This window comes from Pongo abelii, chromosome 3 (genome assembly GCF_028885655.2).
Source record: "Pongo abelii isolate AG06213 chromosome 3, NHGRI_mPonAbe1-v2.0_pri, whole genome shotgun sequence".
NCBI lineage: Eukaryota > Metazoa > Chordata > Mammalia > Primates > Hominidae > Pongo > Pongo abelii.
In genome coordinates this window covers 169,730,589-169,756,373 of record NC_071988.2, presented here as the reverse complement: position 1 = coordinate 169,756,373, position 25,785 = coordinate 169,730,589, and the positions used below count along the sequence as shown (strand labels likewise).

Below are 25,785 nucleotides of genomic sequence, written 5' to 3'. Positions count from 1 at the left end.
CCAGTAATTACTATCAAATAATTGATCAAGTTCAAATTCATCAACCTGAGAGAAGTAGAGTTAATTGTTAATGCATACTGAGAGGTGCAAAGGGGAATTAAAGCTACTCAACACAGTTTCTACATTTTTAAATGAAATTTAAATAAACCTTGCACAAAAGCAGCTTGGAAATAGCACGTAAAATACATACAACTCAAGTCTTGTTCGATTTTCTATTTCTTGCTACACTGTTCTCAAAAGCTCTGAACTAAATGAGAGCTGGAACATACTTTTTATCTATGAACACATATATGTTCATATAAAAGGCATCAAATACATCTTAAGGATATAAACCAACCAATATGCCAAGGCATATTAGTGAGTTTATCATGTCCTTTCCAGCTTCTTTTCCAAATTTCCCTGTCAACCAAAGGGATCACTATTTCTGATCAACAAGTATTAGAAATTTGAAATCTTTGACTTCTTCCCTGTCACTTTCCAAATGCAACAAGTCAATGTCCACTCTTTCTTCGAACTTCAGACTAATTTCTGCCTCTTCAACACAATCCTGAATTTCATGCACACACATTTATTATGGAATCCCTAAAAAGAAATACACAACTATAATCCATTCTGAACACTGTCTTCTATCTTTTTATTTTCAAACCACTATTATTATCTAATGTCCCCTGGATCCCCATTTAAGAGCAAGCCTTCAGATCCAGCCCACATCCTCTAGCCTTAACAAGTATGTAAGGCACACACACGCACACATACATGACGGGCCTCACCTCATCTTCCTACAGGGACTGCAGTGTATTCAACTTAATCACAACAGACGGCTCGACCATCACCCACAAATAACCAAGTTCACTGCATCCTCTGCGACTACATTCAGGCTGAAGTCTCCCCAGCAGGAATGCTCTTCCCCTTCTCTTCACAGATTTATTCAACTGTCATATATTTATTCATCAGATATGTGCCAGGTGCTATTCTGGTTGCCCAAGATTCGACAGTGAGTAAAATTCCCATCTAAACCTTCAAAACCGAATAAAAATCCCCTTTTTGACACCAGCCCACAGTGATACTCCCTTCTTCTGAACATAACTCATAATTGATTCCTTTTAATTTAACACTTGATTACATTTAAATTTTTTTATTTTTAAGGCAGGGTCTCGTTCTGTCACCCAGGGTGGAATGCAGTGGTGTGATAACAGCTCCCTGCAGCCTTGACCTCCTTGGATCAAGCCATCCTCCTATGTCAGCCCCTCGACTAGCTGGGACTACAAGCACATGCTACCCACACTTGGCTGAATTTATTTTTTGTAGAGAGCGGGTCTCACTATGTTGCCTGGGCTGGTCTCAAACTCCTGGCGCAAGTGGTCCTACTGCCTCAGGGCATCCCAAAGTGCTGGGATTACAGGCAAGAGCCACTGCACCCACCAGGGTACATCTTAAAACAAGTCCACAATCTTAGTCACAATTCCCAAAATCAAAAGCGTTAATGGATAATGGAGTGGCATCACCAAGATGGTGGCATAGAAAGTAACCTGCTCATATCCCCATATGACAGTAAGAATTCTGCATCCATCCACCATCAAAGTCTCTCTGAGGGCATCTCAGGATTCAGGTAAAAGTTTGTGAAACCTTGGTGGAGTTCAAGACCTGGGAGGGTTGCTTTGAGAGTGCAGACCAACATCCAGGTGGCTGATGTGCCACAAGCTTGCTCCTAGGTTCAAGCTTGACAATGGTCCAGTCCTCCAAGGGACTTGGCTACAGCCCTGTTTGGCCTTGAGCCTGCAGCTGAAACTATCTGCCAAGGGGTCCAAAAGGAATCTTGCACACTGGTGCTTTGGCAGAAAGGTTCGTCTGCATACTAACAGTGGTCTCAGCAGTGAACCTGAGACTTGCCCTGTGGCTTGGCTCCAGGGTCCCTCAGCCAAGGTCCCAGCTCACAGCTGCTTGCACAGGGACCCAGAGGGAGACTCACCCATGTCTCACAGCCTGGGAGCCTGAGCCTTCCAGATGGGCTTGCCAACCTCTGCCCCACAACAGAACCTAAGGGGACCCAGGCTCAGCTCCCGCCCCTCCCAATGCAATCAGGGAACAATCTTGTGTTGAGACCTACTAAGAGACATACACCCAAAGAGCCTGGCTCTCCAGCCTCTGCCCCACAGCAGATCCCAAGAGGGCCTCATCTCAACTCCAGCCCATTCTGCTATAGTCAGAAATTCATCCCACCCATGCAGAGACCTGCTGGGAGACACATCCATCTGGGCCACTAGAACAGTCTTCTGGACTCAGGTCTTGGCCAGTATTCCCACACAGTCCCAGTACCTTTTTTGGGTCTTCCCCAGGTCCATCTGGGGCAGAAAGCCACGTCAACTTCTGAGTCCTGAAGAGACTCGTGGCAAGCCTGGGCTTAGAGCATCCTCTAGTGCTGAGACAGCTACAGTGGTCACAGGCTTAGGAAACCCAAGAGTCAGTCAGCTTAGAATCCTGGAAGGCCCTCTGAAGAACAGGCACAAAGCCAGACCGGGTAGATGAAAATAAATAGCCAATCTCTCAATGTGCAGACACTGTCACACACCTACAAGCATCGAGAGCATTCAGGGACCGGCACAGTGGCGAGTGCCTGTAATCCCAGCTACTTGGGAGGCTGAGGGAGAAGGACTGCTTGAGCATGGGAGTTCAAGGCCATAGTGTGCTATGACTGCACCTGTGAATAGTCTCTGCGCTCCATCCTGGGCAACATAGCAAAACCTTGTCCCTAAAAAAATAAACAATTTTTAAAAGAACACTCAGGGAAATATGACCTCACCTAACAGGCAATATAAGGCACAAGAGACCAACCCTAAAGTGATGAAGACATGCAATCTCTCAAAGAAATTTAAAGAAGATGAGCTTCCTTCTCAACAAACTTCAATACCAGAGAATCAATTCAGAAATTTATTGGGGAAATTTAACAGAGAGATTGAAATAATTTTTAAAAATCAAAAAGAAATCCTGAAGCTGAAAAAGTATAAATGCATGACCTGAAATCAGGTTATTTAAGTATTTTTTCCACTCAGACTGAATGTTCATATTTCACATGTTAAAAGTAATTTCCACACCAAACCTGCCTGGAGATGTAATATTCTATTCAGTGTATGTCTCACATTACCTTTTTATTGTTTTTTCCATTTTTTATCTCCAACTTTTAAGTTCAGGGGTACATGTGCAGGATGTACAGGTTACACAGGTAAATGTGTGCCATAGTGGTTTGCTGCACAGATCATCCCATCACTCAGGTATTAGGCCCAGCATCCATTAGCTATTCTTCCTGAGCCTCTCCCTCCTCCCACCTCCCACCTTCTGACAGGTCCTAGTGTGTGTTGTTCCCCCCATGTGTCCATGTGTTATTATTTAGCTTCCACTTGGTAAGTGAAAACATGAGATATTTGGTTTTCTGTTTCTGCATTACTTTGCTAAGAAAAATGGGCTCCAGCTCCATCCATGTCCCTGCAAAGGACATGATCTCATTCCTTTTTATGGCTGCATAGTATTCCATGGAATATTAAATGCACTGCATTTTCTTTATCCAGTCTATCATTGATGGGCATTTGGGTTGATTCCATGTCTTTGCGATTGTGAAAAGTAATGCAGTGAACATATGCATGCGTCTTTATAATAAAACAATTTACATTCCTTTGGGTATATACCCAGTAATGGAATTGCTGGGTCAAATGGTATTTCTGCCTCTAGGTCTTTAAGGAATCGCCACTGTCTTCCACAATGGCTGAACTAATTTACACTCCCACCGACAGTGTGTTCCTTTCTCTCCACAATTTCACCAGCATCTGTTTTTTGACTTTTTAATAATAGTCATTCTGACCGGCTTGAGATGGTATCTCATTGTGGTTTTGACTTGCATTTCTCTAATGATTAATGATGTTGAACTTTTTTTTCATATGTTTGTTGGCCACATGTATGTCTTCTCTTGAGAAGTGTCTGTTCATGTCCTTTGCCCACTTTTCAATGAGGTTGTTTTTCTCATGTAATTTTGAGTTCCTTATAGATTCTGGATATTACACCTTTGTCAGATGGACAGATTGCAAAAATTTTCTCCCGTTCTGTAGGGTGTCTGTTTGCTCTGGTGATAGTTTCTTTTGCTGTGCAGAAGCTCTTTAGTTTAATAAGATCCCATTTGTCAATTTTTGCTTTTGTTGCAACTGCTTTTGGCATCTTCATCATGAAATCTCTGCCTGTGCCTATGTTCTGAATGATCTATTATCTTTTTTAATTAAAAAGGTCGAAACTCCGAAACACACCTAGCCTTGGAATTTTCAGATGAAGAATCGTGAACCTGTATTCCACCTTCTCTCCAAATACAGAGGTATTACCTGGAAAGATACTTGGTCAACCTTGGTTTTTGCTTTTAATAGCTTTTATGGTGCCTTGTATAGAAAAGTTGGACAAAGAATAGGTATAGCTAGGTTGATCTGACTTGAAATTGATATAGAACTATAGATACAGACTTGGGCCAAAATGGACATCACAATTCAGAACTGAAAAATTAAAGTTAAAATATCCAAATTATTGTAATTTTTCAGGATATAAATGCTCAGTGATGATATTGATATCAATATTTTCTAACTTTTAACAAAAATTTGTAACCTGGTCAATATGTTTACAGGCCCGAAGTTGTTTTTTTTCTCTTAATAAATTAGATTGAGATTGGTTCTGATAGTTAGCAAAGAAAAGGTAAGCTTATCTCCACTAGAGTGATGAGCAGCTGATGACAGCTGTCTCTGGGCGAAACGGATAAGGTAAAATCAAATGTGTCTTACTTCCTACCATCTGTCTCCTCCAATCTCCCACAACACTGTCATAGAGCACTACTCACAACACCCACATCTTCCTTGAAGAGAGGGTCAAAAAGTGGGAAGCAGTCAAGTTTCATCATCATCTCTGCTCAGCTGTTTCCCTCTCAAACCCAAACGGTGTTACCAGAGCCAGAGACCATACAGCTCCTGAAAACACCTGCATGGAACTACTGAGCACTAGCAGGCATCCACTGTCCCTATAGGTGGGCTGAAGAAGCAAGACAGAAAATAAGATGTTCTGGGATAGTTAAAAAATCAGATGCAAAAGGAAAATAAAACTTAAAAGGGCTGATAAATGCAGGTAAACAAGAGAGGTAGAGATAAAGGCTAGAGTGGCTACAACTGGCAAATAAATGTGATGAATTTGAAAACAAAGTACCATTAGAATAAAGGAAGCAGAAGAGAAAAAGACAGGTAATTTTTAAAAATAGAAATGGTAAACAGGGAGAATACAAAATAAAAGGGAGGAAAAATTGGAAATAAATGAGAAGATAGGCTAGAAATTACGTAACATTTACTTTCCTGTTAATTTCACAGGAATTGTTGAGTACTTATATTTTAGGCAGTGAGGTGGAATCAAGTGAAGACACCGAGTAAAATTAAAGAGACAATTAAAATTAAAAGAGAGTAACTTGAAACTAAATAGGCCAAGAAGTTCTTTCTTATCTTTTCAGCTTCAGGGGCAGTTTTTGTACCTGATAGCTCTATATTCTTAATACGTCAACTTGTCCTTAGCCTATGGTATACATTTAACAAATGGATTGAAAAACAAATGAACAATTAATATATTGATGATTAATCAGTAAAGGAAATATGGAAATAAAATACAAGACAGAAAAAGATATAACAACAAAGGAGAAGGGCTCAAAGTGAAAGATAAACACTTTTGATGGTAACAGGTATGAAATGATTAAAAAGGATTTTGCAGCCGTATGATTCTACAGAAATACATTCTCAAATTCCATGGTTCTATAAACTAACATTCAGCTCTCATCTAGTAACCAGCAGATTGCCTGGCACGGAATGAGATGCTTCATCAATATTTGTGGAGGGACTGAATCATTTATTTGCACTCACGTGTGTTGACAACAGGGGTAAAAGGTCATTAATGTTCATACTGGCATTCACAGGATTTACATCAAAAGTCTAACATTTCATTATTAATGAGGCACATGTGCATATATATACACACATGTGTATATATATACACACATGTGTATGCACAAATACAAATATAGGTTTGCATATCCCTCTAGCACTGTAAAGACAGATTTCTCTATGGGTTATACAACAAACAAACATGCTTGTATGCACATAAAAATATTAATCATTATTTTAGATGCCTTATATGTATATATTTTCATGTATAATTACTAACATTAGCTAATCTTGAAATATTCTTGAAAATGAAGGAAAAACACACTCTTCATGAAATAATTAGAAAAACTTGTGAGGAAATACCTAGCAATCTGGCTAAGAATGATGTATTATGAAGGTAATATTAAGAAAAGCAATGAAGAGACTCATGAATATTGTTTCAGATCATAGGTGGATTACAAAAATGTGATAATGTGTTCCTTACATATATTTATAACTAGTCCTCAGTAAGCACTAATGTTTAAATGTCTGTTTAAGTATAGTAAGCACTTTCTAGGCTATCTGCTGCACTGGGTTACATAAAAATAAACAGGTTCATACACAAAGATACTCTTCCAAGATACTCAGCAATTCATAACATTATAACATTCTGTCAAAAATGTGTATTTATATTAAAATGGTTTTAAATATAAGCAGACAGAAGAATGATTCTCTCTATTCCATCAAAGGGACATATTCACCATCATAAATTTAAGATACAGTATTTACATAATTCTAAAGCTTTGGGAGAAGAATGCATTATTTGTAACACTTACAGTGCATTAAATACTGCCAAGCAGCAGGGTAAGGGATAATTCCTAAGCATTGAGGCAGCAGATAAAGTAGAGCTGTACAAAGATGAGATTCAACATAATACTGAATAACATTTTAAACTTTCTGGACCTTGGTACCTCCATTTAAATAAAAAACAAATATATCTTGGAAATACAAATGTGTTAAGGTTACAAGATATAAATTATTACAAGTTAAGGTTACTGACATTCTGAAAACTTCCAACTCTGCCACCTTCTAGCTATGTGACCTAGCAAGTTATTCAGCCTCTCTGTGTTCAGCTTCTTCATCTGAAAATGGGGTTAATGATGGGAACTGGGCTGCTGTGAACATTAAAGGAGATAATGTTTATAAAGCAAGTGCATGAGCTTCACACATACCAAGCAATCATTACAAGCCTTAACTGTAGTATAAAACTCAAAATTAATTTCAAAATAGCCAGGCACAATACATATAAATGCCCTAACCAAGGCCTTTAATCTATAAGCCCATTTTCATAAAATAAAGCACATGCTGGGAAGAGAGTCAAAATTTATTTAACGAGAATGACTCATGGAAAATATACAATTCCTGCTCACCAATAACATTTGTAAGTTCTTCCCCGGATGATAATTATTTGAACAGCAGATAGAAAAACATTACAGACAGCTATTCTTTGCCACCAACTAATCTGTTTTTCCCTTTCCTGTAAGTCTTGCTTTCACCGGCATGTTCGCCTTCACCTACTCCTTGTGTAAACACATTTCTATATTGTGATGATTAGCCTCCCCACCAGCAGGCACTTTTAGGAAAGGTCTTAGGATCTCATTCCCACAGTCTTCCCACTCCCAAACAAACCAGAGACTCAACACAGAAACAAGACAGTTTGGCAAGTGAAGGTGGCTGTGCCCACTGGGGTTGTCTGTCACATCCACTCAATATTGTCCCATCCCAGGAGAAAAGTGAGAAATATTTTAAAAAGTGCAAAGCAAATGCCCACTTCTGGGTCTAAACCCGTATTTTTGGAAGTACTGACAATTTTAGGCTTCTAAAGATACATCTAAGTCTTGATGCTAAGTCTCATCCTCTCAAATCCAAGTCTCAAATACGAAAGGCAGAAAGTTTACTAGCTGTAACCTCTGTATTATGGTCAAAATGGACTGTATACTACAGGTGGCTGGCCTCGTTTTCAGTTTCTAGGCAACACAAGAGAGAGCATTTTAGCTTCAGACCAGATGCCCTAGACTTGTTGCTATTCTTTCTACCCAAGCCACTGGCAAAGTGCCGAGACAGGGCCTAGAGGAAAGCAACGGAGTAACTGAGAGTTTCCAATTTCATTAGTAACCTTTGGGGCCCCACACTCTCCCAGAGGTCTCCCTATCCCAGTACCTAATACAGGCACTGGCTGTGACCCCCTCAATGTGCCCTTCAGTTTTTCCTCACAGCATGAACCTTGGCAAAAGGAGTATCTCACAGCCTCTGGGCCTTCCCGTAAGATCAAGCTCTCCCATCACCACTAAGTTGCACTGTCCACCAACTCTTCCTCTCACCCTGTTTCTGCTGCCGTAGGATAATTCTGACTTAGAGCCAGGAGACTAGGCTCCAAACCCCAGCTTTGCCTAGTTGTGTGACCTGTGACAGGTTTACCCTACCTTGTTCTGGCCTCTGATACCACATGTGCAACTGAGCCTATTGATATATATCTGCTCAACTACCGAGTTTTACGGAGACTGTGTGAGAGAGTGTGATATACTCCAAAAACATAAAATGCAATATATTAAAATTTTTAATATATTGTCATATGCAGATTCTGTATTGACATTTTGTCTGCTATGAAGAGACCTCCTGAGGTGTTGCAGCAATCCTCAGCAAAGCCAGTGCATCTTTCTTGGGTTGGGCCAAGGATCACCTTCAGAATCCATGAAGCAGTTGTTATGGAAAAAAGGCAGGTCTAACTTTAGAATGGCTTAATCCTGAATCTCGATGAACACTTTCAGTGAGTGATACTTAAATCTTCCCTCCCAACTTCCCTTTCCTGCAGTACTCTCAAACTTTTAAACTTTGTTCTTTAACAACTTGTCTTCTGTTTTTCTTTCCTTCATCTCTCCAACATCCTCAAAAAAAGGTCAGACTATAGTGTCTCCATCTCCTCATGCTCACTGTGGTTAAGAGCGTGGGTATTTAAAACACAGTCTTGGAAGCAAGTTGTAGTATACTGCTCTCTACCTCTGAGGCTTAGACAAATCAAATCATGTTTCTTCACTTCAGGGGCTCATGCAAATTGGGATAATACCACCTGTCTCATATGGTTCTTGTGAGAAGAATAACACCTAAGGAAAAAACAAGTACAACCTCGCTATTATTTAGTTTGACTTCCCAACCGCTAAACCCAATGGTTGTTTCTTGTTCATCCACCAACCTGACCTTCCTAGAGTATCTGACACAGCTGACTTCTTCCTTCTTGGAATCTCCCCTCTTATGGATTCCCTTACAACCATCCTTTTTCCTTCTCCTCCTATCCCTCTGTCTTATGTCTCCATTATTCTTCTTCCTCTCATCATCAAAATAGAAGCATTCACAAAGATTCTGTCCTTTTCTCCACTATCATCTTGACTTAGACACTCAAAACCTTACCTCTCTAAAAATAATTCCTGCCATCTCTCCTCTCTTGCTTTCATTCTATTTCTTGTAACATGCCACTTGCATTCAGAATATCCAAAACCAGTCTCTATCCCTCCCAAACCTACTGCTCATCTTGCATTCTGCCTTGGCTAAAGGTCTCATCCACCTCGTCTGGGAAGCTTAGAGTCCGTTGTCGCTTTCCCCTCTCCCTGACTTCCAATATCCAGCAGGTCATCAGATTCTGTTTGTCTGCGAAGTCTCTCTTCCTATCCATCCCTTCTTTCCATTGCAAATACTCTAGTTTAAACCTCCATCATTTCTTATCTGAATTACTCCCCAAATTCAAGCAACCACCCTGCTTTCCATCTTACCCCCATTCCATTCCCACCAATTCTATTATCTGTCAAAGATCTCAAGACACACTCCCATCCAAATCTCAATAGCTCACCACAGCCTACAGAAAGAGTTAAGGCGAACAATGCAGCACAGCACCTGGGATCTGCCACCCTCTGGATACAACTGCTCACAAAGCATCTCCCCATATCATACCACCCACTCACCACTACCAACACCACCCCAGCATGGTGGGAGCACCCTCTGCTCCAATATCTACCCTCTGGAGCAAACAGCAGGGTTGCTTGCAGCCTTAGCAAATAGAGATGGTGTCTCCTAGAGCAAAAGGCTTGCTTGCTGGCCATTATAAAAGATCTGAGTTTCCTGCATTCAGAGTTTTTCCTCCTATAACACAACCAACTATATCATCCATAAGTATCACCTGGCCATCTTTGCAGTGCCCTGAGGAATCAGGGCTCAGGGAATGAGCACAAAATGCACTACTCTAGCTACTGACAGTAATAAACTGTCCTGTGTCAAAGATCCAGGAGTCTTGTGTCTTCTACAAGTCTAGTATCCGTGGAACTATGCAGGATAACTGGTTGACATGAAAGTAGAGTAAAATCTCTGTCTTGAAGTTAGATTGAAGCTCATCTTTAAGAACAGGAACCATATTTCTAATATTTTTTCCTCTAATACCTTCCCTGTAAGAAATACCCCAAAATTACGACTAAAATCCATCTAACGTGTGTGCCCAGACATAGGTAAGTATTAAAGTAAGCTGGAAAGGATGGGACAGCTAAATAAATTTTCAAGCTCATCACTCATGTAGCTCAGGTTTAAGCACTAGCAAAATTTTACTACAATAAATCAGAAAAGAGACTCAAACTCAAGGCAAAAGTGGGCCGTTGCTTTTTGCAAGGTTCCTTTTCATTCCTCGGCTGCAGAGATGGAAAACATCAGAAAAGGCCTAATGTTGTGTCTCGCTGCTGCCCTCTGCCTCTCCACCTCAGAGCAGCTGCAGCAGCAGGTACTAAATCTCAGGAGGAAGAATGCCTGTTTTTGGATTTCAGGGTGTTTTGTGGTGTTTGTTTGGCTTCTGAGGAAAAGCTTGAGATAATCTGAAAACCACGGTGTTCTTCCTGAGCCTCTAGCTATTTTACTGCTCAGGATATTTTAATGCTCAAATGTCCACAAATCACTGAAGAGGAGGAGGTTAAAAGCCAAACCAGTTAATTTTGCTGTTTGTTCTAAGAGTCACATAAAATTAACAGATAAAGTGAATATGGGTGATTTATTTCCCAATGTAAATTGCTATTTTTTTAAAAAAATAGAAAGTTCTTCACTCTCCTAGAGCCTTAAATCAATAATGAGACTACTTAATTATAATTGGCCGCAATGACTGGATTTATCTCTAAATAAGTAACTCACACTTACTGGGCATTCAACATGTGCGAATGTCCTAAGCATTCTCTTTTAGTTCTCACAACAACCCCATGAAGATCTGATCCTTATCCCGTTTCACAGATGATAAAGACACAGAGAGGTTACACGGCAGAGTTAATAAGGAGTAAAACTGAGATTACAATCAAGATAGTCTTTTGAGCTAATGTTCTTCACCACTACGCTAACAGTGTACCATAAAATGTCACAGACCTCATCAGAATGTAATGCAAAAACAAAGCCTAGCATGCCTACTCTGTAGCAAGACAGTTCCACCAAGTTTCTTCTGTTCTAAAAACACCTTCGGCACTACTTGAAAATATACCATTGTCATTTTCTGACACCTACCCAACCTCCAACCCCAAATACACCCAGAAGCAAGATGATTTATTGTAAGGATGGAATAAAGTCCTATTAATTTTCTTCATTTCTATTCTGTGGATGTGTTAAAGAGGAGGAAAACGTATAAAACCATAGGTAACAAAGAGAAAAGAAGGTTGAATTCATGGGCTGAAAAAAAACATTCACTGGACAACAGGAAAGTAGTAACAGTCCTAAACCAAACCCTAAACCACATGGACGAGGGGTAAAGGCAGGGACTCGGGGTTTGCCGTCTCAGAGGAAGGATCTGCCCCTATTAATTTAATGTGACCATTCATTTGGAAACAAATAGTTTCTCAGTTTCCTTAAAACAAATAAGATTACTAATTGTGAAAATGAATATTCAGTCCTGATGTGCCTGGATTTATTATTTCAATTTTGCATTTGCATTTCTGCAGACACCACAAGACTCCTCAGCTCCCTCCCACAGAAGACTGTCCTCTATTTCCACCCACACTCACCTCACACCCATTTTGATTAAAACAGAGACAGAGAGAAACTCTAGTTTAGTTGCTGTAAATTTTCTGAGGACAGCTGTTCTTTATTTTCTTCAGTGCCCTTGGCAACTTAAAATTAATGCGCAATTGGTAGAATATGTTTCAGGTTCACTCTGGACATCTTCCTTTCCATACCCCTGAAGATTAATACTGAAATTATACATTGTAATCTTCTACCAGAGCCCATCTTGAGAACCCCATAGAATTCCAAAGTGCTCTGTAGGCAAAGCAATCTTCAAGCGGTAAGGTTTTCCAAAAATCTAAAACTTTGCTTTGCAAAGGAAGATAAATTTGCTTTTATATGCAACAAATGAAAGATTGTCAAATCTTCTATGTGGCTTCCTACTTCTATCCCATGAATTCACAGCTTGTTACAATGCTGAATTTGATAACTGACAGCTTGCCTAGATCGACATTTTAATGCCATACTCTAGAAAATTAAAGTGAATATTCAAATTATCCACATATGGAAGATTTTTTAAGAGAAACTTCATAAACAAAAGTGGCATCCAAATTTAGTTTTAAATGGTAATGACTATTTTAAAAATAGCAACTAAAAGATGTTTTTAAGCAAAAGAGTGTTACTTTGTTTTTGCATATCATACAGTACATGCACCTAGGTGTCATGCAAGCCCAGAAAGAGACAATGCACTGCTCATGGGGGGCGGCTCATTTGTACTTACTCAAAGAAATGATGTAATTACACTCCAATCTCTGAAACTATAAGACTCTTTCACACATAACATGATGTACTTTTCTATGTCTAATATATTACCCGCAGTTCAGAAAGATGCTGACATAAAGGAATGAAAAACAATCCTACATGTTATGTGAAAGTACCAATTCCAACCACATATAAATTCTTCCAATAACTTTAGAAATTGTTGAGACACATAATATTACCAATATGGAATTTTAGTCAAATCTGAATACTCAAGCAAAAAGCAACTGCTTACTGAGTGCTTACTATGTGTGCAAGGCATGCCTGTATTTAGAAATGAGAAGAGGCAAGCAAAGGATAAATAAGACATTTTCTCCGAGTAAACAGTAAAGTTCCAGAAACAAAGTAAACACAGAAAATATAACTTAAAATACCAGGCAATGTAACTGCCAAATGAGGCACACGCACATTTCAAGATTAAAACAATGCAGGAGAAGGATGAAGAAGGAAATGAAGATAGGCATTTAATGAATATCTACTATGTGCAAAGACTCACTCTTTAATCCTCACAAAGCTGGGTGGGAGGTAGTGTGAATAAACTTTTTTTTTAAAGAAACTAAGGGTCTGAGAGGTTAAGAATCCTTCCAAGTGCTTATCTTATTGCACCACTTTGGAACTTAACCCTGACAGCTCCTTATCACTCAAAGGCAAGGCAACCCTTCAGCAGAGTAATCTGAGTGCCTCCCTCCCTCCCTCCACTCTCCATTCCTACCACTCCTCCTATCTTGCCTGATGGCCCTCGGGTCCCAAATGCATCACACTGTTTCCATCATCTACACTTTGACCCTGACTCATCCCTCTGTCAAAATTCCTTCCTTCTGACACCCCACATCCTTGCAAACCTGGACAATTCCTCTTGCCCTGCAGAACTCAGCTCAAGAGTGAGAGATGTCGGAGGGGCAGGAGGGGCAGGAGGGGCCGGGCAGAAGGCCAAGCCCATTGTCTTTTTCCAGAGATGTGGCAGAGCACATGAATCCATCACGACAGACCTACAAATCATGGTGGCTGCACAGTAATATTAGTAATGTTGGTTTTCAGCAAGACCAAGACAGTGGAGGAAAGGTGGTGTAAAGCTACTTGAGAATAAGGGAATGTTTTCCCACATAGAAATAAATGACTACAGGGGCACCAGAAGCCAGATGTCACACAGAGATGGCAGGTGGGAGGGACTGGAGGTAAAACGGTGGGATGAGTGAACAGGAGCTGCCATGAACACTTCTGAGTCTGTCTGGGATTCACCTAAAACACATGTGAAATTGTAACTGCTTTTGGCTTCTGACACAACAAAACATGACTACATTTAGCCATTTTGTTATTTCTTCCCTCAACCTCACATTTTAGGATGGAAGGTCTACCTTACATCCACACGCTCTCTGTCATTATCCCAAATGCTATATGGCACCATGACCCAGGGCCTTCATAAACCCTACTCTCTCAGGAAAGCCCCTGTGGCATCTTCTGTCCCCAAAAGGCAGAAGAACAGAAAATTCTTCTCTCCACCTGACTACTCCTATTGGATCTCTCATTGTCTAAAGCAGAGACCCCCAATCGTCAACAATTCTGATTCAACAGATGTGGACTGAGACCAGTAATGTGAATTTCCAAGAAGCACCCCTAGTGCTCCTGATATACGTTATGAGATCATGGACCTCTCAATTTCCTTGACATCCTTCATTACCCAAACTAACACTTCAAGGTAAAATTCCTTGCAGAATTCCTATCCTCTATATACAACCAACTGCTAAATGTGACTGGTACGACTTCAGCAAAATCATTCGGCTGTATCTGCACTATCTACCCATTGCCAAACCTATTATCCAGAATCAGTTACCTCACTTATAAATCCTGCATCCTAAGCAGAACCCTGGGGCATCCCATGCATGACTATCAATATTAGTTTTCATATTTACTTTTTGAATGTCTGTTTCTTTGCTACCTATCACCTTCTAGTATTTACCCAGTTTCTTTACAATCAAATGCATAAGCCTGATTACCTGCTTTTACTGTTTCTCCATGTTTCCTTCACAACCAAGTTTGTCTTTTCTCAGTCATCCTTTCTCTGTATCTTTGCTGAGTTTCCTCTAAACGCCAAAATATACTTTCCCATCCTTTAAATCTGAGGAAGCCTACTCCTAAAGACAGTCCTCAATTAACATCACATTCTTCCCAGTCCTTCAACATGCACTCATATTCTCTTAATCGGTGCAAATTTGCAACATTTTGATCATCTGGTACACTTCAATTACTTACAAATCTTTTGTTTTGTCAGCCACTAATAAATCAAGGATTGTATGTAACCAATGTTGAACATGTATCCCAGAGACCTAGAGCATGACTATGCATGTCCTGTGATGCCCCAGTAAATACTGGTTAACGGACTGGCTTCTGATTAGAACTAGGGTTTAGCTACGATAAGTCTTCTGCTATTGAGGGAACAAAAAGAATGTTGTGCTATTTTCTTTGGGACTTTGCTGATTTGTTTGGATTTAGGTTGCAGGGATTTTGTTTTTTTGTTTCCACACAGAGTCTCGCTCTGTCCCCAGGCTGGAGTGCAGTGGCGCAATCAGTTCACTGCAAGCTCCACCTCCCGGGTTCACGCCATTCTCCTGACTCAGCCTCCCAAGTAGCTGGGACTACAGGCGCCCCCCACGACACCCGGCTAATTTTTTTTTTGTATTTTTAGTAGAGATGGGGTTTCACTGTGTTAGCCAGGATGGTCTCGATCTCCTGACCTTGTGATCCGCCCTCCTCAGCCTCCCAAAGTGTTGGGATTACAGGTGTGAGGCACCACGCCCAGCCTGTTTCTTCTTTTTTTCTTGAGACAGAGTTTCACTCTTGTCACCCAGGCTAGAGTGAAGTGGCGCAATCTCAGCTCACTGCAACCTCCAAGGATTCAAGTGATTCTCCTGCCTCAGCCTCCCAACCAGCTGGGATTACAGGCATCCGCCACCATACCCAGCTAATTTTTGTATTTTTGGTAGAGACAGGGTTTCACCATGTTGGCCAGGCTGGTCTCAAACTCCTAACCTCAGGTGATCCACCCACCTCGACCTCCCAAAGTGCTGGGATTACAGGCATGAGCCACCGTGCCCAGCCAGGTTGTGTTATTTTTTGAAAGATGTTAAGAGAAAAGCTCCCCATGTAGCAGGACACTCAACATGAAGATAACAATGGTGTATCCCACTTCTCCAGCACGCAAGCAACTCTTCCATTAGGACAGTGGTCTCCCAAACTTTGCTATGTATTAGAATCACCTGTGGAAATTTTAAAAACCCTACTTCCCAGTCCACATCCAATAGCAATTAAGTCAGGCTGACAGGGTATAAGAGGCTGACAGGGTATGAGAGCATGGCATCAACATTTTTAAGGCCAGGTGCAGTGGCTCACGCCTGTAATCCCAGCACTTTGAGAGGCAGAGGAGGGTAGATACTTAAGGTCAGGAGTTCCAGACCAGCCTCACCAACATGGTGAAATACCACCTCTACTAAAAATACAAAAAAATTAGCTGGGCGTTGTGGCACACGCCTGTAATCCCAGCTACTCAGGAGGCTGAGGTAGAAGAATCACTTGAACCTGGGAGGAGGAGACGGAGGCTGCAGTGAGCCAAGATCGTGCCACTGCAGTCTAGTCTGGGCAACAGAGAGAGACTGCGTCTCCACAAAAAAAAAAAAAAAAAGAAAAAAAAATTTTTTTAAAAAGATCCCAGGTAATTTCAATGTGCAGCAAAGTCTGGGAACAACTGCTTTAGGAAGTCTTTTAGCTCAGTGTAAAAAAGCAGTCACTTCCTAGTGGTAGAGCCGGTATGTATTATTAGCAAATATTTGGTAAATGGATGAAAGACGAGTTGATGTGACTCCCACACATGCCAAAACATCATGAGCAAACTACTCTATGGAAAAGTATGGTTTGTTAATTTATGCTGATACTGTAGCAAAATGGAGTTTTTTCTTATCTCAAAACTAGAATAATTTCTAAGTAACTGCCAGTCCTACCAAAATATATTAATATCCATAGGTCATATATTTATTATAAGTATGTTAGACACTAAAAATGTCATCTTAAGAGTACTGAGAACGATAGTACAGTTTAGACATTTCTCTGAAGCCTTGCCAATACTGCAATAATATCACAAATAAAGTTTTTAATAAAAATGTCAAATGTCATTTTCACAAGAACACGTTAAGAAAGAGGTAAGGGGAACTGAGCCAGCTTCAGAAGCAATTGGAGGCCAGAAGAGAATTTAGTAGAAGAGGAAAAATGAGTCCAATCTTATGTAATTTCTTTCTTAATTCTTAGTTTTCTACAAAAGGTAAGTATGAGAGAATAAGGTCCCAATAATTGAATAGTTAATACAGCAAGTGTTGTGTGAGGCCAGCTCAATGCCAGGCACAACGTGTGTCCTTAGAGATGCTTGGTCCTCTGCTCTAGGAGCTACAGACAGGACTAGATTCTCAGTACCCATGTGAGAGACATGACATATTCTTTCTTTTCTCAGTCAATCATAGCTTGGGCTACTCTCAGTGATGGTGAATTAAATTTCCCCAACTGGCTTACTCAACCTCACAGCTGCCGTGATGGGTCTGTGCCCCAGGTAGGCTGGACAGCTAGGGAGATGAAGGGCTCCTAAGTCCAGAGCAGGGATGGCCAACAGAAAGACAATGTGACCCACCTATGCAATTATACGTTTTCTAGTAGTCATACTAAATAAAGTAAAAGGAACCAAGTCAAAATGATTTCAACTGGCAAAATGTTTTATCATTTTTCAATATGGGTTTACACCGATCATAAAAACATTTTTCAAAGATCTTAATGAGGGCCGGGTGCAGTGGCTCACACGTGTAATCACAGCACTTTGGGAGGCCGAGGCAGGTGGATCACGAGGTCAGGAGATCAAGACCATCCTGGCTAACACGGTGAAACCCCGTCTCTACTAAAAATACAAAAAATTAGCCAGGCTTGGTGGCTGGCACCTGTAGTCCCAGCTACTCGGGAGGCTGAGGCAGAACGGTGTGAACCCAGGAGACGGAGCTTGCAGTGAGCCGAGATCAAGCCACTGCACTCCAGCCTAGGCCACAGAGCAAGACTCCGTCTCAAAAAAAAAAAAAAAAAAAAAATCTTAATGAGACAGTTTAAATTATTTTTCTTATTCAGCCTTCAAAATCCAGTGTATTTAAATAAACGTATCTCATTTTATATACACATCTGTTGTAGAAGCAGTAAGATTATAAAAATATCTTGGTTTTGATACTGTAACCAAACAAACCAAACAAAATACAGGCCTTCCTAAGGCTGCCTGATTGCAGATAAACAGTTTTATGATTTTTTTTACAATAAACTTCTAAGTGGGTATCTTCATCATCTTATTCATCATTTTGAATAAATGACTGGTTTAATAAATGCGACTTTAAGACCTCTGAGTAAATGTGATAAATTAATCAAAATGAGATTTTTATTTTCATGATCAAAAACATGAAATTAGCTCCATTCATAAAAATTAATTCAAAGTCAAATATTTCATTTCAAAAGTTTTAGTCATAATCCTATTCTTCTATCAACATCTATAAAATACACAACCTAATCTAGGATAAGATAATATTTTGCTCATATTACTTTTTGAAACTCTTAAGTTAAAATGATCTCCTTTGTTTATGGTAATCTGTCTATGGCTTCAGAAAAAAACTAACTTATGGCAGAATTAAATCAAAATCTGACTGAATTAAGGAGGATTAGTAGAATGTGAACGCAGTGGGAAGGGACCCTCTATATACAAGCCTCTTGTAAGTGGAGCTCACTTCACAATCGAGCTGTCAGTGGAAGCAGCTGGAGGACACAGGAGACCCTAGTGGAGGAGACAAGTGGCCATGACAGAACAATTTAGAGATGTACATGTGTTGTCTATTTATTGTATCTTGAAAAACCCATGTCCCTAAATTGCGGATCTGTCTGCTGCCTTCAATACATTAGCTCAATTTTCAAGGAACCTGATGGGTTAGGTTCATTGTGGCTCTTCCGCTCTGAAGAATGCCATCAGGCCCAATTACCAGCTGGGGAACACGGTTTCCAAATAAAGGAAGTAGAGCCCCAGCTGAGAGCTATTCTACACCTGAATCAAAGGATGCTGATGTTCCAAGTGCATGCGATCTTGGATGATGACACAGGAACAACCAATTTATCATTTTTGATGACCAGAGGTGTGTTTGTTGGGGACATTTCTAAAAGAATCCACAGAGAATACGCTGAGAGATTCAAACACATAATCTGTATCCTGGCTCCCCTCAGTTCACCTCTGGCCACCATTACTGGGAGGCAGATGTGGGGGCAAGCAAAGAATGGGATCTGGGTGTTTGCTAACAATCTGTTAATTATACTAAGAAGGGGCAGTTCCACTGTCTTCAGAACTTGGCTTCCAGGCTCTAGGTTTGAGAAAAGAAGAGCCCCTCTTAGGCGGTACACTGTGCCTTTACCCTCCAGATATGACCCCGCAGCTATACCATGTAGAAATTTTCCTGGATGTGGACACTGGAATCACTTCCTTTTATAACATCAGTGATGGATCCCGTATCTTTACCATTCACTGAAGTTTCTGCTACAGAGACACAGAAATTGCTCCTGTGAATGCAATTAATGATGTTCAGGCTTCCTGAGTATCTGTCCTGTGAATAATCTGGGCACTGCCAGTTCTCCAGTTTATCCTGAGCCAAGGCAAATAAACTTTTGGCCACAAAAACAATTAGAGAAAAATTACTTTGTGCTCAAAGCTAAAAACTTTTTCTGGTTGGTGCAACCCATGGGACAAAGTTACAGGAGAAAAATACGGAACATTTCATAAGTCATACACACACTGAATAGATGGCTTAAGAAAAATGCCATTTAAATACAAGTATTGTCACAGTAGTCTTTTGGGTTTATGTTTATGTTCCAATAAATATGTTCTAAGCAGTCAGATCAAAAACAGAAAGACATGAAATGAAAAGGTAAGAAAAAGGCTAATGGCTTTAACCAAACCATATGAAATACTAGTTTTTAGATAATCGTATTTAGAACATGAAAACAGTGATTAGAAGTAATTCTTCAATTAGATCTCATTAAATGCTTCTGGTCCCATTAGTCATGTAGACTCAAGAAGAGTACAATAGTTATTAATGCTATTTACCAACTATTTCCGTCTCTTTACCTGTTTTCCAAGCTCACTGTAGTCTCCACCCCTGGGATCGAGTGATCCTCCCACCTCAGCCTCCTGAGTAGCTGTCACTACAAGCAAACACTATAACACTCAGCTAATTTTTTTTTAAAAATTTTTATACAGACACAGTCATGCTATGTTGCCCAGACTGGTCTTGAACTCTTGGGCTCAAGCAATCCTCCCACCTCAACCTCCCAAAGTGCTGGGATTATAGGTGTGAGCCAGTGCACCCAGCTGTCCTCATCATTTTCAATAATAAGTTCTGACTGTTGATTCTTTTAAACTCTTATTTTTAGTCTATTACTCCACTGAAAGCAAAAGTTTCAGTAATGGAAGACCTTTGGGGGGAAAAATATTCAAAAAAAATATATGCTTTTTGTCTCTTATTTTTAAATGAGAAAAGCTAACATAAAATGTGTAGACCTATTCAACATCTATATACTTATAAAAACACATTCAATGCATCCAGATTCCAATATATATTTATGCCATTCAATGTACGTAACACTCCATAAAACTACACATACCAATCAGAAAGCCTTCTAGATAGATCTGCATCTATTCAGGCAGAAATAAGTATGTATAAAACATGCCCTTTTGGGAAAGAATTTATCCAAATTAATAAGCATGCAAATGACATAAAGTTCTACTTAAGAAACTCAGAAAAAAAGAAACATGAGTGTCAAGTGAAAGCTACTAAAATTGCAGGAGTTTTTTCTGAAATTCTTTCGAGGTACCAGGATAAGAAACAAATTTGCCAGCTCAACTTCAGTGCAGATTGAAATGAATGAAAACCTGTCAGTGTGAACTGCCACTGTAAGAGAATGTGGGAAGAATGGCTTTCTGTGGCATAGGTTGTTGTTATTGATGGGCAAATCCCCAAATCATACAACAGCTCCTACTACGCCAATATCCTACACACTAATTTCACAGGTGGCAGTCCTGTCTTTATAACAAAGACCTTGTTTGGAGAGAGAATGTGAAGGCAGTACTTCACCCCACTAAGGTATCCAAAGTCAGACTTGAATACAGAATATATGAAAGTGAACTAAATATTCCATTTATACATACTTCACCAGATCTCTAAACAAAGAGAATGTCAACCTCCAGAAATAGCCTGTTTTGCAATGTTTAATATTTAGTTTCTCCAAAGTCTGCTGGAATGGCTGCATAGCAAAAGGGCCCAGTTTTTGCTTAGAGACTTAAAAAAAAATGTTTTGGGCTATTGGTCAGTGGAGGAATTAGCTTTCCCTAAATTTAAAATGGAAACACAAATAACCCAAATATTTATCAATAGGTGAATGGATAAACAAATTGTGCTATATCCATATAATGGAATACTACCAGGCAATAAACAGAAATTTATAGAGCTAAGTATCCACCCAACCGATGAATCTCAAAAGCATTACACAGACAAAGCCAGAGTCAAAAAGACTATGAACTGCATGATTCCATTTGCACAAAAATGCTGAAGATGTTTAAAAAAAAAAAAAGGGGGGGGGGGGCGGAGGCAGAACATGCATGATAAAAAGTAGCTCAGAGACAAGCATGGTGGCTCATGTCTATAATTCCAGTATTTTGGGAGGCCCAGGCAGGAGGATCACTTGAGCCCAGGAATTTGAGGCTTCAGTGAGCTATGGCTGAACCACTACACTTCAGCCTGGGTGACAGAGTGAGGCCCTGTCTTAAAAAAATAAAAATAAAAAAGCAACGAAGCAAATACAGGAAAGGAGGAAGGTAGGTGCCAGAAAAGAACTCGGTGAGGGAAACAGAAATTTTCTGTGTACGTAATAGTATCACAGTTGTGTATGTTTTCAATTCAAAACTCTTCCATTTGTACAGTTAAAATCAGTGAATTTTACTGTCTGCAAATTACACCTCAATAAAGCAGATTTCTTTTTCTGAGATGCAATCTCGCTCTATCACCCAGGCTGGAGTGCAGTGACACGATCTCGGCTCACTGCAACCACTGCCTCCCAGGTTCAACTGATTCTCCTGCCTCAGCCTCCCCAGTAGCCAGGATTATAGGTGCGTGCACCACACCCAGCTAATTTTTGTATTTTTAGTAGAGATGGGGTTTCACCACGTTCGCCAGGATGGTCTCGAACTCCCAGCCGCAGGTGATCTGCCCGCCTCAGCCTCCCAAAGTGCTGGGATTACAAGCCTGAGCTACCGCATCTGGCAAGCTGATTTTTTTAAACAAGGACCCACACAACAATGGAGGGTGGAGAGTATCTTCAGAGTGCTTCAACCAAAAGTGATTACGATGAGTTGTACATCACTGCTGATTCTTCTAAGGATTCTTATGGGCTGAACTGTACCCCCCTAAAATTCTTATGTAGAAGCCCTAACCACCAGTTTCTCAGAATGTGACTGTATTTAGAGATGGGAGCTTTAAAGAGGCCTTTAGGGTGGGTCCTAATCTAATAGGCCCTTATAAGAAGAAACTTCGACATGTAAAAGAGACACCAGGGACATGGGTGCGAAGGAAAAAAGGCAATCTAAGGACAAAGCGGGAAGGTGGCCACCTGCAAGCCAAGTGGGGAGGCCTCAGAGGAAACCTTGAATTTGACACCTTGATTTTGAACTTCCAGCCTCCAGAACCATGAGAAAATAAATTTCTATTCTTTAAGCCACCCAATCTGTGGTATCTTGCTATGGCAGATCTAACAGACTAAGACAATTCTCATTTCAACACTGACCTCATGTTTTAATATAGGAAAGAAATATGTAAATAAAAAGGAAAATCCCTCATTGTCATAGTAAATAACTGATCCTTCTGATAGAATGAGCATTTTGTGTTAACACGTTTCATTCTGTAACACTTAAATGCAAGAAGTATTTTTGACTTTTAGATTTTACATACCTATAGCCTCTCATGAATGAAATGATTCAATCATATTACCTCGTGTTTCAACGGCACTGATGCATTTTCTGATAATTGTGAACCCCATCTTATCCAACTGTGCATCTACAAGAAACAGTTTAAAACATTAAGTGTACAATTATTATTTATCACATTTCTCTTCCTTTTAAAAATAGGAAAAATTATTTAAATCCAAACTAATTTTTAGATTACTATTAAAAAGCTAAGGGCAGATGGGCACAGTGGCTCACACCTGTAATCCCACCACTTTGGGAGGCCGAGGGAGAATGGTCACCTGAGCCTGGGAGTTCCTGGCTTGCCTGGGGAACATGGCAAGGCCCCACCTCTACTGAAGATGTTTTTAAATTAGCCAGGTTTAATGATGGGTGCCTGCAGTCCCAGCTGCTCAGGAGGCTGAAGAAGGAGGATAGCTTGAGCCCAGCAGGTAGAGGCCGCAGCGAGTTATGATCATACCACTGCACTGGGTGACAGAGCAATACCCCTGTCTCCAAAAAAAACAAAAAAAAACAAAAACAAAACAAAAAGCTTAAGGCTATGTATTCCCTATTTAAATAATATAAACAGGAATTTTATTTTTTTTTATATATATATATAAATTTTTTATTTTTTTTATTTATTTTTTTTTTTTGAGAGGGAGTCTTACTCTGTCACCCAAGCTATAGTGCTGTGTTACAATCTCAGCTCACTACAACCTCTACCTCCTGGGTTCAAGCGATTCTTCCACCTCAGCCTCCCAGGTAGCTGCCATTACAGGTGCCCGCCACCACGCCCAGCTAATTTTTTGTATTTTTAGTAGAGATGGGGTTTCACCATGTTGGCCAGGCTGGTCTTGAATTCCTGATCTCAGGTGATCCGACCACCTTGGCCTCCCAAAGTGCTGGGATCACAGGTGTGAGCCACCGTGCCTGGAAGGAATTTCATATATTTAGAGCACTTGCTGGAATATCAGAATATCTATTTACCAATAATATATATATTTGTAATGCAAAATAATATTAAAATAACTATTATTCATTTTAAAAGTCAAGAAGAAAGTGATACAAATCTCTAAGAGAAGCTATCTAGACACAGTTAAGATGTATTTTGCCAAAAATTCCAACAGCAGCTCAGTTAAAGAAAACTATATATACATACATATATACATATATATATACATATATATATGAATGTTCTTAAATTACTTGAGAATCTCAGAACACAATCCTTTTAAAAAAAAAAAAACCTAGGAGGAAAAATTTTAAGAAAAGCTTTTTAAAAATATTTGGGCAATAAGCTTGAATTAAAATTTTGATATCTTACACCATGCTCCAAGCTTTTAAAATAATATTTTATTATTTTCATAATAAATTTAAAACAGATGATTCATATGGCAGAGCAGACTATTTTGGAAATACAATTTTTATACTTTTTCTAATATAGAAGCTTATCTATGATTAGGCTGGCATATCTGTACATCTTAATGAATGACAATTCTTGTTTCAAAAATTAAGTTAAGAGGCCAGGCGCAGTGGCTCACGCCTGTAATCCCAGCACTTTGGGAGGCCAAGGTGGGGGGATCACGAAGTCAGGAGATCGAGACCATCCTGGCTAACACAGCGAAACCCTGTCTCTACTAAAAATACAATAAATTAGCCGGGCGTGATGGTGGGCGCCTATAGTCCCAGTTACTCGGGAGGCTGAGACAGGAAAATGGCATGAACCCGGGAGGCGGAGCTTGCAGGGAGCTGAGATCGTGCCACTGCACTCCAGCCTGGGCCACAGAGCGAGACTCCGTCTCCAACAACAACAACAACAACAAAAATTAAGTTAAGGAAAGTACCCTTAGACACTGCATTTAGAACCTAGGGAACAGTAACACTAATCCTTGGCTCTCAGAAGGGTTACAAGAACAATCCATGAATATAAACTTCATACACAACCCATAATGCTAAGCTTGAAGAGAATTTTAATGAATTGGGCAGTGGTTTTCTGCTCAAGAATCCACTATTCACAAAGCTTTATAAAATGGAAGTATTTATTTCTGCTTAGCAAAACTACGTTTTCTAAAAAAGACATGTTTTAACGTCTCTGTAATAAGCAAGAAGGGAAAAAAGAGAAAAAAGGGAAAGAGAAAAGGGAGAGGAGAAAATAAGGGAAAGAAAAGGGAGGAAGAAGAGGAGGGAGGAAGGAAGAAAAGATGTCAGAAGAAAAGAACAAAGGAGAGAGGGAGAAGGGAAGAAGGAAGAGGGGTAAGAAGGTGCCTCAGGGGATGTGCTGCTTGTGGCATCCTGTCAATCACCAATTCGAGGCTACAAGAGTTGTCTTTTATTCAAACACTGGCTCAAGTGATCACAATTACATTGGAATCCTATGTTACATAACCACAGTGTTTACAAACTGTGGACATTTGATAAATGTAGCTTAATTTTTCCAAATATGTCAAAAAGTAAATTCATCAGGAACCCAGCAGATCTGATCAGGTTTTTATGTAAGTTAAAAAAAAATAAAAAATCAAGGGTACAGAGCTGGGCATGTTTCATTTTCTTCAAGTACAGCAGTGGCATGTGAAGATCGTTGTCCTCGAATATTTCAATAAATTTAATTATTGTTGCTATTGTCCAAGGTGCACTGATAAACTATTTGTATAGCCTGTAGTCAAACACTACAAAGATAAAGCATATCAAGGGTAGGAAACAGGGCCTCGATATAAACAGCTCTTACCCACAGGAGTTAACTCAGACAAGAAGTTGAAGGTTGCATACTTGAAACTCTTATGTGATTGTTAATAAATATTAAAGTAAATGTAGAGAAAGTATTTTGTACATTTTTTTTTTTTTTTTTTTTTTTAGAGAAAGACTCACAAAAAAGCCCATAGGCCAGGCAAGGTGACTCACACCTGTAATCTCAGCACTCTGGAAGGCAGAGGTAGGAGGATCACTTGACCCCAGGAGTTTGAGACCAGCCTGGACAACATAGCAAGATCCCAT

The 25,785-nt window shown here is 39.9% G+C and overlaps 1 protein-coding gene across 4 annotated transcripts in view; it reads right to left on the bottom strand.

Annotated features, from left to right (window-relative positions):
* The window catches only part of ARHGAP10 (Rho GTPase activating protein 10), a 336,765-nt gene that overhangs the window by 136,981 nt on the left and 173,999 nt on the right, over positions 1-25,785 (bottom strand). For all 4 annotated transcript variants that reach the window (XM_002815196.5, XM_009240367.4, XM_054554568.1 and 1 more), the window contains one exon: positions 22,838-22,903. In XM_002815196.5, coding sequence (XP_002815242.2) covers positions 22,838-22,903 — 66 coding nt within the window. The remainder of the gene's footprint in view (positions 1-22,837; positions 22,904-25,785) is intronic.